Below are 15,375 nucleotides of genomic sequence, written 5' to 3'. Positions count from 1 at the left end.
ATGATGGGATATATGTATTTCGGGAACAAACCTCCAAGAGTGACTCTGAGATAAACAACAAGGTCCTACTGTATAGCACAGGGAACTATTAATGTAGTCAATATCTTATAAAATAAACTATAAGGGGAAAGAATCTGAAAAAATATGTGTGTATAACTGAATCATGCTGCTATACACCAGAAACTAACACAACATTGTAAATCAAGTATATTTCAATAAAAAAAAAAATTTTTTTTTTTAAGTGACTCTGGGGGCTTCCCTGGTGGCGCAATGGTTGAGAATCCACCTGCCAATTCAGGAGACACGGGTTCGATCCCCGGTCTGGGAAGATCCCACATGTCGCAGAGCAACTAAGCCCGTGCGCCACAACTACGGAGGCTGCGCTCTAGAGCCCATAAGCCACAACTACTGAGCCTGTGTGCCACAACTACTGAAGCCCACGCGCCTAGAGCCCGTGCTCCGCAACAAGAGAAGCCACCGCACTGAGAAGCCCATACACGGCAACGAAGAGTAGCCCCTGCTCACCGCTACTAGAGAAAGCCCACACGCAGCTACAAAGACCCAACTCAGCCAAAAATAAATAAATTAATTTAAAAAAAAAAAAAGTGACTCTGGACTTCCCTGGTGGTCCAGTGGTTAAGAATCCACCTGGTGGGCACTCTTGGTTAAAAATCAAGGACCTAGATATATAAAATAGTTTAAGAAAAGGTCAGGGGACACTCGTAAAAATTTTCTCTAATATTTTTGTTAGGAATGATTGAGGTTTGGTAGTTATGCTTTTTAAAAATCTTCATGAATTAAAGTTCCTGGGATTTCCATTAAAAAACTGTTCAGATGCTCCACTTAAAAAGAGAGGGATAGGGCTTCCTTGGTGGCGCAGTGGTTGAGACTCTGCCTGCCGATGTAGGGGACACGGGTTTGTGCCCCAGTCCGGGAAGATCCCACATGCCGCAGAGCGGCTAGGCCTGTGAGCTATGGCCGCTGAGCCTGCACGTCCGGAGCCTGTGCTCCGCAACGGGAGAGGCCCGCGTACCGTTAAAAAAAAAAAAAAAAAAAAAAAAAAAAGAGAGGGATAAAAACAAGATTGGGAAAATGCTGATAGCTGAAACTGGGAAATAAGTACATGAGAGTTCGTTATACCATTCCTTCTGTTTTTAAGTATAAATTTTTAACAAAAAGTTTAAAAGTGAGTAAGGGTTGCTATAGGCAACTAGTGCCATGTGGAATGGAAGGGGAAATGGATCTCAAGAGGGCTGGTGGGAATTAGGGACTCTTACATTTTAACTGTTGTTTCTTATTCACAGAGCAAATCTCAGAGCTGTTATTCAGTAACTGCATTTTATTTTATTTTATTTTTTTGGCCACGCAGCATGAGGGATCTTAGTTCCCTGACCAGGGATCCAACCCAGGCCCCTTGCAGTGGAAGCAGGGCATCTTAACCACTGGACTGCCAGGATGTCCCTCAATAATTGCATTTCATTGTTTTAAAGATTTATTTATTTATTTTTGGCTGTGTTGGGTCTTAGTTGCGGCACACGGGATCATTGCTGCAGCTCGTGGGCTCTTCATTGCAGCAAATGGGCTTCTCTCTAGTTGTGGCGTGCAGGTTCCACAGCATGTGGGCTCTGCAGCTTGTGGCACACAGCCTCTCTAGTTGAGGCGTGCAAGCTCTGGCACGCGGGCTTAGCTGCCCCGCGGCATGTGGGATCTTTGTTCCCTGACCAGGGATCGAACCCGCGTCCCCTGCATTGTAAGGCGGATTCTTTACCACTGGGCCACCAGGGAAGTCCCAATAATTGCATTTTAGACTTCAATATTTAAAAAAGGATTTCCTGGTCTGAAAATTAGTAACAAATTATAAATTTCTGCCAAAAGAGCCAATTAATAACAATACTTTAAATACCTTCTACTGATGATCAGAAAACCATGAAAACTCAGAACTTATTTCTCTTATTTTTAGAAAATTTTAACAAGATCATATCCTGGTCATTTTTCAAAGTTATTATAAAGACCAAAGCATAAATAAATTCCTATCTAAAACTACTGGAGTGGATTTATTCTTAATAATAGCTTAAGATTTTTCTCCCTTATTTGTTATTTTTTAAAACTTACTCTGCCCAAATGTTGAAGCTGTGCCAAAGCCACCGGTGCCACCCCCAAAGGGTGTTCCAAATGACTTATTAAACATCTTCGAAATCTTCAGAAAGCTGGAAAGAAGAAAAAAATTATCACTTTTTAAAGACCACAGAATGCAATGGAATTTTTTTCAGAAAAATGTATCATTCTACAAATTTAGTTAGGCCTATTCAAACTACAGCATAACGTTCACTCTCATTCAATATCCTAAAACTCTATATGATAAAACAGACTTCGTAAAGTTGAGCTGAAATGAATTAGTACCATAATGTGAAGTTAAACTTCATATCCCACCAGCAACCATCCCTTTAAAACAATGTTTTTCGACCTTTTTGAAAAACCTAAGCCCCCCTTTAATAAAGATTTCAGGTCTACTATACCAGATTTTGGTATGTCCCACGTAGTAAGTTATACAGAATACCCATTAAAAATTACAAGGATATTCTCTTATCCCAACCACCTGAGAAGCTAAAATTTTTGTCAGGCTTTAGTTTCAACAGTTTGCATTGTAAAGTTTCCCCCCCATTTGCTTGTATATAAAATGATGTAATATTGTTCTTCAAACTATACACACCTCCTCCTCCCATCTCTAAATCCCAGAGATTCTGGTGCCCTGACATTCTTTTTGAGATTACTTCTTAACACTACTCTCTATGGTCCCCTGCTTATCTATCTTCTACTTCTTCTGGGAATATTACAGAAAACCTTTGGTCAAAACCCCCACTGCATATGAATGAGTCCCCTCCAGTATCCAAACTATACACCCAGGCACGCTTAATGAATTGGACCAAAGTTCCAACAAGTACAAAAATGAAGTTTGATTTCCCCCACCTAGATCTGAATGAAAACAAGGTAAAGGTATAGTTTACTAAAGAAGTAAACACTTTCCCCCTCTATAAATTTTCCTTAAACTTAGGACATCTGCTACCACTTACCAGCCAGCAGACAAGAAAATAACGAGTAAACTACTTTAAATATGAAAACTCAGAAAATAGTCAATCATGTTTGTTTGGATTTTATAACAGGCATGATGGCTTTTTTATTATTTACACATAATGAAGTGGTTTTTTTCTTCTAGTAAAATCATATGCCTCATTCATATAATAGAATTAAACGTATCAATAACATGTTGAGGTGTGCCCCACCCACAATATTCCAGTGTCCCATTAGCACTTTGGTATTCTAACATCCAAAACATTTTGTGTAACACTGGGGAAAAGGTGAAATAAGAAATGCTTTTTATAGAAAGCAACATTCTGCCCCCTGTGTTCCCCTAGAAAAAAAATTCCAGCACTTAGCTCTTTATCCTAACATCCAGGAATTTAATAACTCCTTCAATTAAACAAAGCTCACTGAAACCAGTGGTTCAAGAAGGCCACATCAGAATTAGATGGCAAGCTTTTCAAAGTACAAGCCTCTAGGCCCCATTCCAGAAGTCAGAAACCAAAATGTCCAGGATTGGGATGTAGACATTTGCATTTTGAAAGGCTCCTCAAATGACTCTAATGCATTCCCTTGGAACTGGAGGCTATATTTCAGGTAATCATCATTTCTCTTTCAGTAATGAGATCTGCTTGAAGTTTCCTGCCTTCCCAATTTATCAGGTGTCACAAAGTGACAGACTGGACCTTTACCATATTAACTGGTGACTCTCCCTTCCAGGGGAAATATTCTTGGAAGTACTATTGTTTTGCTTTTCAACAGTTCATTCAGAATTGACAGTTATGCTAGGGGTCAGATGTCTGGACCAACTCATTTTGATTGTACTCTCTCTCACACTGCAGTCTTGGGTCACAGCCCCAACTAAATCCACTTTATCTGCTGACTAAATTTTTTGACCTGTCACCAGTAAGGTAAAAACTGAGTTGTAATATTGTTATCATGCTAAATCTGCCATTTGTTTTCTTATCTGACCCCACAAATAGCAATCTATTCGTGTAAATCTGACATCTTCCATACAGCTGACATGTCAGGATGCAAAAGCCTAGTTAATAGTTTTTCTCTATGAAATCTGTCCTCATATAGAAGATTTTAGTGTTAATTAGGGTTTCAGTGGCACTAGGTTCTACAGACCAAATCCACAACTTCTAGCAATCAAAATTTGATTTTAAACAGTCTTATCCTAACATAAAAACCTAGTATCACACATATATTCCACAAAGGATTTTAAGTAGTAATAAAATATCCTGAGAAACACCTCACAGTTTACAAGCCCTTATATATTATCTCAACAACCCTAAAAGGATCGTATGGAAACAGGATCAGGTGTTCAGCAAGTTTCCCCAAGGTCAAAGAAGTGATAAGTGGTAGATCCCCAGTTTAACCTCTGAATTACCATGGACACCTTCAATCCTAGGATGGAAGATACTAAGAAACAAGCAAGAACATGTGCCGTATATTAAGGAAATTCATCTGTTCCAGACCCAATAACAAGGACAATACAGGGACCAAATCCAATTTAGACTCCTGGAAAAAAAGCTTCTCACTCAAGCTCAGCCTATCTTTTTGGTTCTGGCAAGGATGAGCCTGGTTTAGCCTCAAGCCTGATCACACTGGGATTCTAAGTGTTTTTAAAAAAAACTATCACCGTGGAAGCCAACCAAGATTTTGGAAACAGCCTCATTATTTTTATCATGATCGTTAGAAATTAAAGAATGGCTAATACATTAAACCCTTTGCTCTTCAAACAAATCAATTTCCTGAATATGCTATGAAATGTCAGTGACTCATGAGAAATGCCCCCCCACCGCCCCTACCAAACAACGTACTAATTCATTCTTCAAAACCTAGTTCAAATGACATCTCTTCTATAAGCCTTCTCAAACTCCCTTTAGCAATTAGTCATTCCTTTGGGCTTCCATGGCACATTATGATTTGTTTACACATATCTATCTTGCCTCTATAATGGACCCGTGATAACACCAACTACACAGATCTCCCTTTGGGACTCAAGGATTTGTTGTCCCAGCTGCTGAGAAGTACTACCGAAAGATTGCCCTCAGCTGTCGGCCCTCTTCAGAACAGCTGAGAGCTGCCTCACCCAAGGTCAGATCATCTCCGGAGGATAGACCATATCCAAAAGCCAGGCACCTTTGCTCCACCTTAGGGTAACTCTGAAGGGTGATCCTAGCTTCATACTCTCCATGGATTGGCTGAGGCCTTCATTAAGATCACAATTCAATTTCTTCCTCAGCTCATTTCTGCTTCCTTCTCTCCCACAGGTGGTGATCCCAAGCTCACTCTCTAATAAAACTCATGCAGGATTATCTCCAAGTCAGTGGCTGCTTCCCAAGGAAGTCAACCTCTCAACCTCCCCCAATGATCCCCTCAATACGTAATTAACTCCTCTAAGGTAGGAATAGTACCATTTGTTTACTATCCCAAAACGTAACAATGGGTCTGAAACATAGATGTACTCATTTTCTAAATTAATGATAATCATCACGAATGTGCCTTTAAAACACAGTCTAAATGATCAAGTTACTTTTTTTTTTTTAATTTATTTATTTGGCTGCACCGGGTCTTAGTTGCAGCATGCGGGATCTAGTTCTTTGACCAGGGATCGAATCGGGGGCCCCCTGCACTGGGAGTATGGAGTCTTATCTGCTGGACCACCAGGGAAGTCCCATGATCAAGTTACTTTAGAAGTACCTTCTAACTTAAAATTATGTTAGATTAATTCTCACAACAAAAGGAAGCCATGAAAGGAAAGATTCTTGGTAGAATTTATCATTTAATTCAGAGGTTGCTAAAGGGAAGAGATCACACAATGGCTGGATACAACCACCAGACACTTCTTTGGCCTGTTATATATACATACACACACATACACACGGTATATTATACACATACAAATGTATGTATTTTGAAATGTTTATGTATATATATATATTGTCAATCTAGCTGATAACATTTAAAATAGGGATATGTCAGAAAAATGATTAAGCAGACTAGGACTATAATCACTTCATGGCAGTAAGAGTCTGGAGCTTAGTAGGAACTGTCTCTTTTGGTCATAGCCATACTCTCTAATGTGACACAATACCCACCCAGTATCATTCATCTCCATCAGCTGCCTGGCCCCAACAGGTTTTGAGTTTGTAACTTCTGATATAATCAGAGAAAGAACCCACACATTAAGAACTCAAAGAGCATGTAATTGCCAAGAAGTAAGAAGTCAAAATTAGGTAGGAAAATGGGCGAGAACTGTGAGGAAAAATTCCTGATGATTTAGAATGTGAACTAGGTCTTAAGGGATTAGAAAGAGAAGAGAGGGAAAGCATAAGAAAGGTACACAGGTAAGAATGGGTTATTTGTGTACCTCTCCTATCTGGCCTTGTATCTCAACACCAAGCCCAGTTTCCCTCATATGATAAACATATAATAAATGTACTTAACAGTTTATTATGTAGTGATGTCATTAACATTAAATTACCCAATTAAAGGAGTGAATCAGAGCATTCTGCTAAGTATGTACCCAGAATACGGTGTATCAAGAGTAAGGCACCACCAGAACATTTGAACAAAGTTACCCTATGAGAATTATTCCAAGTAAAAGATGTTTAATGAAAAAAAGGAAGTTGAAAAAGATACATTTGGCAGATTCTTTCTGTAAAATAGACAAGGTAATACACTGTTATTTATGGATACATATATACATAGTAAAAGTAAAAGAGGGAGACTAGTTACTAAAATAGATGAAGGTGGTTGCCTCTGGGGAGAGGAAGGGAAATGAGGCATGGGGCAGAGATTCAGAGGACCCAAACTTTTCTGTAATGTTTACTTCCTCTATTAACAATAACAAAAGATCTAGAGGATGCAGATATTTGCACTAACTCTCTATTTCCATTAAAAAATCTATTCAAAAAAGAAGTAATCCTAGAGACTGAAATGTGTGGAACTTCTAAATTCATTCAAGTTTAAAGGAATAGCACATATTCAAGTCTTTATCCTTTCAAATACATTAACCTGGCCCAAACTAAAACCCTCCTAGAGTAAATAATACTAGCTAATACTTAAGTTCCTACTGTGTCCCAAGGGCTGTTCTAAGTGCTTTTTAAAAAAATTCTATTCACTTATTTATGGCTGTGTTGGGTCTTTGTTGCTGCGCGCGGGCTTTCTTCAGTCTTCGTTGGGGTGCGCAGGCTTCTCATTGCAGTGGCTTCTCTTGTTGCAGAGCACAGGTTCTAGGCACGCGGACTCAGTACTTGCGTCGCAGGCTCTAGAGTGCAGGCTCAGCAGTTGTGCGCACGGGCTTAGTTGCTCTGAGGCATGTGGGACCTTCCCGGACCAGGGTTGAACCCCTGCCTCCTGCATTGGCAGGCAGATTCTTTTTTTTTCTTTTTTAAATTAACATCTTTATTGGAGTATAACTGCTTTACAATGGTGTGTTAGTTTCTGCTGTATAACAAAGTGAATCAGCTATACATATATCCCCATATCCCCTCCCTCTTGCGTCTCCCTCCCACCCTCCCTATCCCACCCCTCTAGGTGGACACAAAGCACCAAGCTGATCTCCCTGTGCTATGCGGCTGCTTCCCACTAGCTATCTATTTTACATTTGGTAGTGTATATATGTCTCACTTCGTCTCTCACTTCGTCCCAGCTTACCCTTCCCCCTCCCAGTGTCCTCAAGTTCATTCTCTATGTCTGCGTCTTTATTCTGGCAGGCGGATTCTTTTTTTTTTTAATTTTTTTGCGGTACGCGGGCCTCTCACTGTTGCGGCCTCTCCCGTTGCGGAGCACAGGCTCCGGACGCGCAGGCTCAGCGGCCATGGCTCACGGGCCCAGCCGCTCCGCGGCATGTGGGATCCTCCCGGACCGGGGCACGAACCCGTGTCCCCTGCATCGGCAGGCGGACTCCCAACCACTGTGCCACCAGGGAAGCCCTAGCAGGCAGATTCTTAATCACTGCGCCACCAAGGAAGTCCTAAGTGCTTTTTAATGAATTCTTTTATGAACATCCCAAAAATCCAAAAAGGTAGTTATTCTTATCCCTATTTTACAAATGGGGAAATTGAGACAGAAATAACTTGCCGAAGATCACAAAGTTATTATTTACTCCAGAAGCTATGCTCCTAGAGTCCTCCTTAAGAAAGAACACTGACAACTAAAGGGAAATGACTTTACATTCATTACAAATAGGTAACCTATAAGACCAAAATTTGGCAGTATTGATCCAGCACTATCAGGAGAAAGAGACACTTCTCTGGCAAACATGGGAGTTCTAGTCACCAGGAAGGTAATCTCTCTCATGGACTGACAATTTATAAGGTTATCACCATGGCTTCTATGAACTTTCCTACAAAGATTAACCACTTCCTCTATGGATGGACTGACTTACACTCGTTGCAATTTTTTTTGGTGTAAGACATATTTAGAGGGACGTCCCTGGTGGCGCAGTAGTTAAGAATCCACCTGCCAATGCAGGGGACACGGGTTCGAGCCCTGGTCTGGGAAGATCCCACATGCCCCGGAGCAACTAAGCCCATGTACCACAACTACTGAGCCTGCACACCACAACTACTGAAGCCCACACGCCTAGAGCCCGTGCTTTGCAACAAGAGAAGCCACCTCAATGAGAAGCCTGTGCACCTTAACGAAGAGTAGCCCCTGCTCGCCGCAACTAGAGAAAGTCCAGGCACAGCAACAAAGACCCAGTGCAGCCCAATAAAAGTGTCTTTCAACTATTTCAATTTATTCAATTTCCTCTTAAAATTAAAAAAAGACATATTTAGAAAGAAAAAATAAAAATGAAATAGTGTTATACAGAAAGAGACAATGTCCTTAAATTTACTGTTCTCTATGCTCAATCTTTTAATTAATAATTCAGACTGTCAGATATAAGAAAGAGGTAGCCTTAATGACAGGTTAACAGTAGTCCAGTATTCTCCCACTGTCCCAACTAAAGCTCAATAAACTGATGTCCAATTTTCGTGAGCTTTGTGAACTCTGGGCACAATGACAAAACTGTTTTCTTCCAGAAAAGTGGTGGACAGACCCTGAAACATGGTAACACCCAGTCAACTGCCAACTTTAAGTGCTATCTGAATGACTAAGCAAGCTTGCTGCTCTCTGACAACAGAAAGTCACACAAATGGGAAGTAATTTTTTCTTTCCACTTCACTGAGTTCCTTTGTATCAAACTCAGTAAAGAGCAAATACACTAAATACCTGTTAGACAAATGGACTAGTATAGTACTTTCCAGCTTACAAAGTACTTTTTCATATAGTCTCTCATCTAATCTTCACAAAAGTACCTAAAAAGACAGGAATTATCATCACAGATAAACTGAATAGAAAAATACTAATTTTTGCCTTGGATGAGAGAAGAGGGATGGGAGTTGGGGAGAATTCCAGGTAAAAGAGATTGGCCTAATCTTAATCACCTAATAATATAGCCCAGCAAAACTATCCACTTGTTTTACAGTATCCTTCCTATGATTAATCCCCAGATCAAGCCATTCCCCTTGTTAGAACATTCATTCTTCTCTCTAAATACTATGTTCCCTTTTCTTTCTAAAAGTTGCTGCTCAAGCCTCACCTGCTTCACATGACTGTCCCAGATTAGACCCTTCAGACTCTTATCAGTATAAAAATACTTCCCCTCCCCCTCCCCCTTTCCAACCCCTATTACATAAACTAATGCCTCCCAGCTGTTTTTAGTTATGCACTATATTGCTGTTATACCTGCCACTTGAGTATATGAGTTGTTTGCTGCCCTGGTAAAAAGCATCTTGATTTTGCTTCATTTCTCCCATTCGTGTGTAAAATTAACTTGAAATAATCCACAGTGTCTAATACAGCTCCTTCCTCATAGTGCTGAGTAGCATTTTTTCATCCCCTTAACATAACACTCATTTTACAAACTGAAGTAGTGAAGAATACATTAGCTTTAGAGACAAATCTATATTAAAAACTCTCTGCCACTTAGTATGTTTGCAGTTCTCTGTAAATCTAAAATTAATTCAAAATAAAAAGGTAAAAGAGGAATAAAAAACCGCTGCTACTTGCTACTGTGTAATTGTAGTTAAGTCATGATATTCAACCTCAGATCTCAATTTCTGTTGATACATCTGAACAATAGGGATTATACAGCCTACACCAAAGAACTGTTAGGAGGACAAAGTTGTCTCAAACTAGAGTTCCTCAAAAGCAGGTTTGTGTTTAGTTTTACAATATTTTTAATTAGAAAAATGTAATAATTTCCCCCCACTCTAAACCTTGATTGATCAATGCCTAGCTAGAACTCCATACATAATATGACTTATTTCCCAATACTTCAGTGTCATCTACTGACCACTTAACACAACTGTAAAGCACCACTGCAAACAATGAAAACAATTACCTCCCCACACAATATACCGAGTCACTCTGGATCATTCATTCACTTCTGCTCCTTTCACATCTCTAGCCTCATTCCCAACTACTCACCTTTTTAATTTACAAAACCATTTGCCTATTTCTTAAGAAGCTTATTCCAGCAAGAAGGGTTCGGGGGGCAGATACTAGTAATCTTTGTGTAAAAGAAGCACATGGAGGTCTAAACAAAGGCGTGATGATGAGTGACTCCAACACGTATTCAAGGAGGATGAACTGTTCCCTTCCTGAACAGATTAATTCAGGCATTCGATTATTCTTCCCCTGATCAGTGGTTTTCAAATAGTTAGCTATGGAACCCACTCCATAAAACAGACATAAGCACAAAAGCTGCCCTGGCTGAAGTAAAGAGGGGTGGGGGCACAGTAGAACCCCATCAGCTGACCCTTTCAAAGAAGCTTACAGCTGTATGAACCAGTGTGAAAAATCATTGCCCTAGATTAGTGGTTCTCAAACTGTGGTCCAAAGGCTCCTAGAAGTCCCCAAGACCTTGTTCGGGGGCCCAAGAAGTCAAAACCATTTTCATAACAATCCTAAGACATTATTTGCCTTTTTAAAAAAAACTGTGCTGACCTCTACACCTAGAACCTGAGCATGAAACAAGACAATGGCCCCAAACTGTATACTCACTGGATTCTTCACTGCCACCCACTTATAGCACACACAAAACTCCACTTTCGGGCTTCCCTGGTGGCGCAGTGGTTGAGAGTCCGCCTGCCGATGCAGGGGACACGGGTTCGTGCCCCGGTCCAGGAAGATCCCACATGCCGCGGAGCGGCTGGGCCCATGAGTCATGGCCACTGAGCCTGCGCATCCGGAGCCTGTGCTCCGCAACGGGGAGAGGCCACAACAGTGAGAGGCCCGCATACCGCAAAAAAAAAAAAAAAATCCACTTTCACTTAAATGTCCTTGATGGAGCAGTAAAAATTATGGATTGTATTAACACTTGACATTTCAGTACACATCTTTTCAATACTGTGTGATTATTTGGGGAGACGAAGTGGAAGTACTCAAAAGCACTTCTACATATTGAAATACAATGGCTGTCCCAAGGAAAAACACTTGGGTGATTACTTTTGAGTAGAAAGCTGAACCAACTTTTTTTTAATGGAACACCATTTTTATTTCAAAGAATAAATGACAAACTATGGTTACTTAGATTTGAAGAGAAAATTGGAATATTGAAAACTTGTGTACACCACTATGAGCCTGTCAACTTCCCAATTCTTAAAAGATTTATCTGATGAAATGGGTGGAAATATTAGCAACTGTAAATTTGTCAACATTTGGAAGAGCTGCGTAACTCAGTGCACCAATGATTCCTAATGACCAATATATAATGTCATAAAATCATGCACAGGTAAACAAACACCCATTCAAAGTGCAAGACAGACCAATGAAATTTAATGTAACATTGTACAAAAGTTCAATGATATGGTTTCAGATTCCATGTTGCAACAAACCTTTAAGAAGGTTTGAGTGTACTGTCAAAGGAGAAATCTACAATTATTTGAAGAGGTCATTAGAACACTCCTTTTTCCAAATACTATATATCTGTATAAGGCTGGATTTCTTCACATACTTCAACTAAAACAACATACCAACCATCTGAATGCAAAAGATCTGCAAATTCAGTGGTCTTCTATTAAGCCAGACATTAAAAAGATTTGCAAAAATGTAAAACAATGCCACTGTTGTCATTAAATTTTTTAGTAACTTTTCATAAGAGTATTTTTTAAATCAATAAATCTTTTAAAGATTAGTTTCAGTTTCTAGCTGTTCGGAGTCTGCAATAATTCTTAAAAGCATAAAGGAGTCCCAAGACCTCAAACTTTGAGAACTGCTAGACCATTGCTAGAGCCTCCTTCTAATCGTCTGACTCCAGTTTCACACCTTCCAATTTACCCTACAACCTCCCAGTTTAAACTAACTCTTAGTACCAGACTTAGCTAATTAGACCTATACTTTAAGAAATCATTTTTATTTCTCTACTAAAAAATTACAATTGTTTCGCATTACACTGAATTAAGTACAAACTCTTAAAATGTGGCAAATAATTCTCAGTGTTTATTAAATTCTCAGAGTCAGTACAATGGGACAAGACCTCCGATTCATGTGGCAGGTCCTGTATCAGTGAAATGGAAAGATAATGGAATCACAGAGCATCACATTTAATTGTATCAATTCAACTACAAGCTCTTTTTTGCCCTCTTCCACAAAAACAAGTAAATATTGCTCTATTTACCCAACAACCTATCTCCTTTCAAACAGGACTTTGATTTCTCCTATCCCAGAGAAAGGGAGGTTACCACAGAAATGAAAGGAGAAACTAAAGAAAGTGACTCTAGGACTCTTAGCTTTTCAGCTTCCCATACCAGATTCTGACAATTTAAGGGTTTTCGAGAACAGTTTCAACCAGATGCAACTTATTAGCGGACTCCACAAGCATAGACCAGACATGATAAAGGTAAGATTTTTTTTACTGAAATACTGGGAACGTTTTCTCTAGAGCAGTGGTCTCACTCAGGGGCAGTTTTGCCTCCCAGGTAACACGTGACAATGTTTGGAGACATTCTTGGTTGTTACAACTTAGGGAGGGGGTGTTATGAGTACTTTATGGGTAAAATACTACAATACACAAATGCCAAATACTTAGGTTCAATTCCAAACACACAGAATGCACCAAGTTCTTAAGAAACGCTGTTTACATACTTTGTCTCTAATACCTACTGGTAAATCTCTAAATTTCTTAATCTCCTAAACTTTGGACAAATTGCATAATTGCAGATGTGCTCTTTATTTACTGGAAATTAAATATCAGTACTACTACCCCTTTCTTCCTAAGGTTAATTGCTACTATAAAAAATCACAATAAAGTAATATTACTGATTTTTTCCAAGCTATGAACTTGGTTCCCTAAAAGTTGTGCTTGTTCTTAGTTATCCAGGAGCAAGTGGACATGAATAAAGTCAGGTACCAAAGTACCGTGTATCACACGAATGGTATGGGTCCTCTTATCTGGGCCCCATATTTCAGGAGTACACAAATACCCAGCCTCTTTATAGACTACTTTTAGGCTTAACTCCTCCATATCTGTTTATCCATTCAGGCAAGCACACTTACTGCGGGCCTACTCTGTGCCAAGCAAACTGAATACAAAGTCAAAATTTTTTTTACCAGTCTAATAAAAAGACACAGCTAAAATACAAAATGATTTGTGCTATAAATAGAAGTATCAAATAAGTGTTATGGAAGCTTGCAGGGGAAAGGACGCCAGGAAAGGCTTCCCAGAAGAGAACATGTCACAGAAAACATACCCTGTTCACCTCTTAGTATTAAGACTACAGTTCTCTTCTGCTCTTACACACATTTTTCAGTTTTTGCTTCGTCATCTAAACAAGAGGAAAGTGACAATCTGACTTATGTGAACAGACCAAAGTGGCCTTCATCAAATCTCAATGAAGAGTCAAAAAATAACCTTATCAAATTATTTCCCAGTACCTCCTTCCTGTCCAACTTCTGGTTTGTTTTTTAAATATCCTAACTTCTTCGATCAAGTTCCAAACACACCATCTGTCACTCAGTCAACAAGTGTTTCCTTCTGAATTTATAAGACTGTCACAGGGGATGATCACTGCTCTTTCTTTCTTCCAGTTAGCTTCTTCTCCCAAAATAGTTTAATCTTCTAATTTCATTCTACTACAATTTTCGAATTCAGTAACAGAGGTGCTATGAGTTCCGAGGTACAAGAAATACAAAATAACTGCTGTGTACCTTTCTAAATCTTGTCCATATTTCTGGTTTTCTATTGCAATATTGCTGTAGTTCATTAACTGGACTCTTTCTTCTGAGTCCCCAGCAGCTGTCACAAATAAAAATTTCAGACCTGAGACAGGAAACTAGCCAATGACATGTAGTTTTATCGATTCATTTCCAATACATAACATAACTAACATTCTTTAACCAACTTGTAAGTTTAGTTCTCATAGTCTAGGTGAAGTAATGAAGCGTCTGCCTTACCACGAACAGAGCTGGTAGTAACTAAATCGGAAACGCTATTGAAGACTAGGTCTGCTCCTAACTATCCAATGTCCCTACCTTAACCCCTTCACTCTTCCAAAGGGAATCCTCAGTAATGGGAGGCTGGAACACCCAGGGCGGGCAGTGTAGTAGAAAAATTTCTACACTGAGTCAGATGTAGCATTGGCTAATCCTGTTTCTTTTCTGGGCCTCGGTTTCTCCACCTATAAAACTTGCATTTAACGTAGAGTAGGGGGATTGGCTTAATTTCTAAGGTCCTTATGGCGATAGTAATTCAAAAACCTCACCTCGTCTAGCTTTAGGTGGAACACGTGGGAGAACAGAAAATAAGCTTTCACTCCATTAAACCGACCTTAGTTCTCAGATACTGTTTTAAAGGTAACAAACTCCCGGCGCACTCACACTCCCCTGGGGCTGCAACTTCCCCTTGGAGAAGCCAAGGCACATAAAGTCCATCCCGCACGATGGTCAGAGAAGTGCTGGGAAAACCGTACTCAAGGTCTCAAGGCGCTGCCCCCGCAAAGGGCCGGCCCACCTAACCACCGCCCGGCAAATGAATGAGTACAACCAGCTAGAGGGACGCCCCTCAACGTAGGCTGCAACGCAAGACCCCAGGGCCCAGATCCCACCGATAGCGACTCCTTCCCAGAGCCCGAAAAGCTGGGCCTCGGGGCCGCAGGGTCGCGGGCCCCGCCCCCTTCCAAAGGGCAGAAGGTGCGAGCCCCGGCTCGAGACTCGGGCGCGGAGAGGGCCTGGGACTCCCCGCGAACCCGCCCGCCCTGAGAGGAGGTGGAGCCTGCCGGTCCCCGGTCGCCACCA

The 15,375-nt window shown here is 40.3% G+C and overlaps 1 protein-coding gene across 14 annotated transcripts in view; it reads right to left on the bottom strand.

Moving 5' to 3' along the window:
- NUP98 (nucleoporin 98 and 96 precursor) overlaps positions 1–15,375 on the bottom strand; it is a 99,394-nt gene that overhangs the window by 83,788 nt on the left and 231 nt on the right. For 12 of the 14 annotated variants that reach the window (XM_022565830.3, XM_022565833.3, XM_022565836.3 and 9 more), the window contains exons 2-3: positions 14,290–14,377; positions 2,113–2,207 (exon numbers count right to left, since the gene is read on the bottom strand). In XM_022565830.3, the coding sequence (XP_022421538.1) occupies positions 2,113–2,207; positions 14,290–14,345 (151 nt within the window). In that variant the 5' untranslated portion in view covers positions 14,346–14,377. The remainder of the gene's footprint in view (positions 1–2,112; positions 2,208–14,289; positions 14,378–15,375) is intronic. The other 2 variants (XM_022565834.3, XM_022565829.3) reach the window with 1 other exon arrangement.

The sequence above is a fragment of the Delphinapterus leucas genome, chromosome 7 (genome assembly GCF_059928025.1).
Source record: "Delphinapterus leucas isolate spDelLeu-1000000601 "Yukka" chromosome 7, BTC_Dleu_Yukka2, whole genome shotgun sequence".
Lineage (NCBI taxonomy): Eukaryota > Metazoa > Chordata > Mammalia > Artiodactyla > Monodontidae > Delphinapterus > Delphinapterus leucas.
The sequence above is the reverse complement of the archived record's forward strand: the minus strand, read 5'-3'. Positions and strand labels throughout refer to the sequence as shown.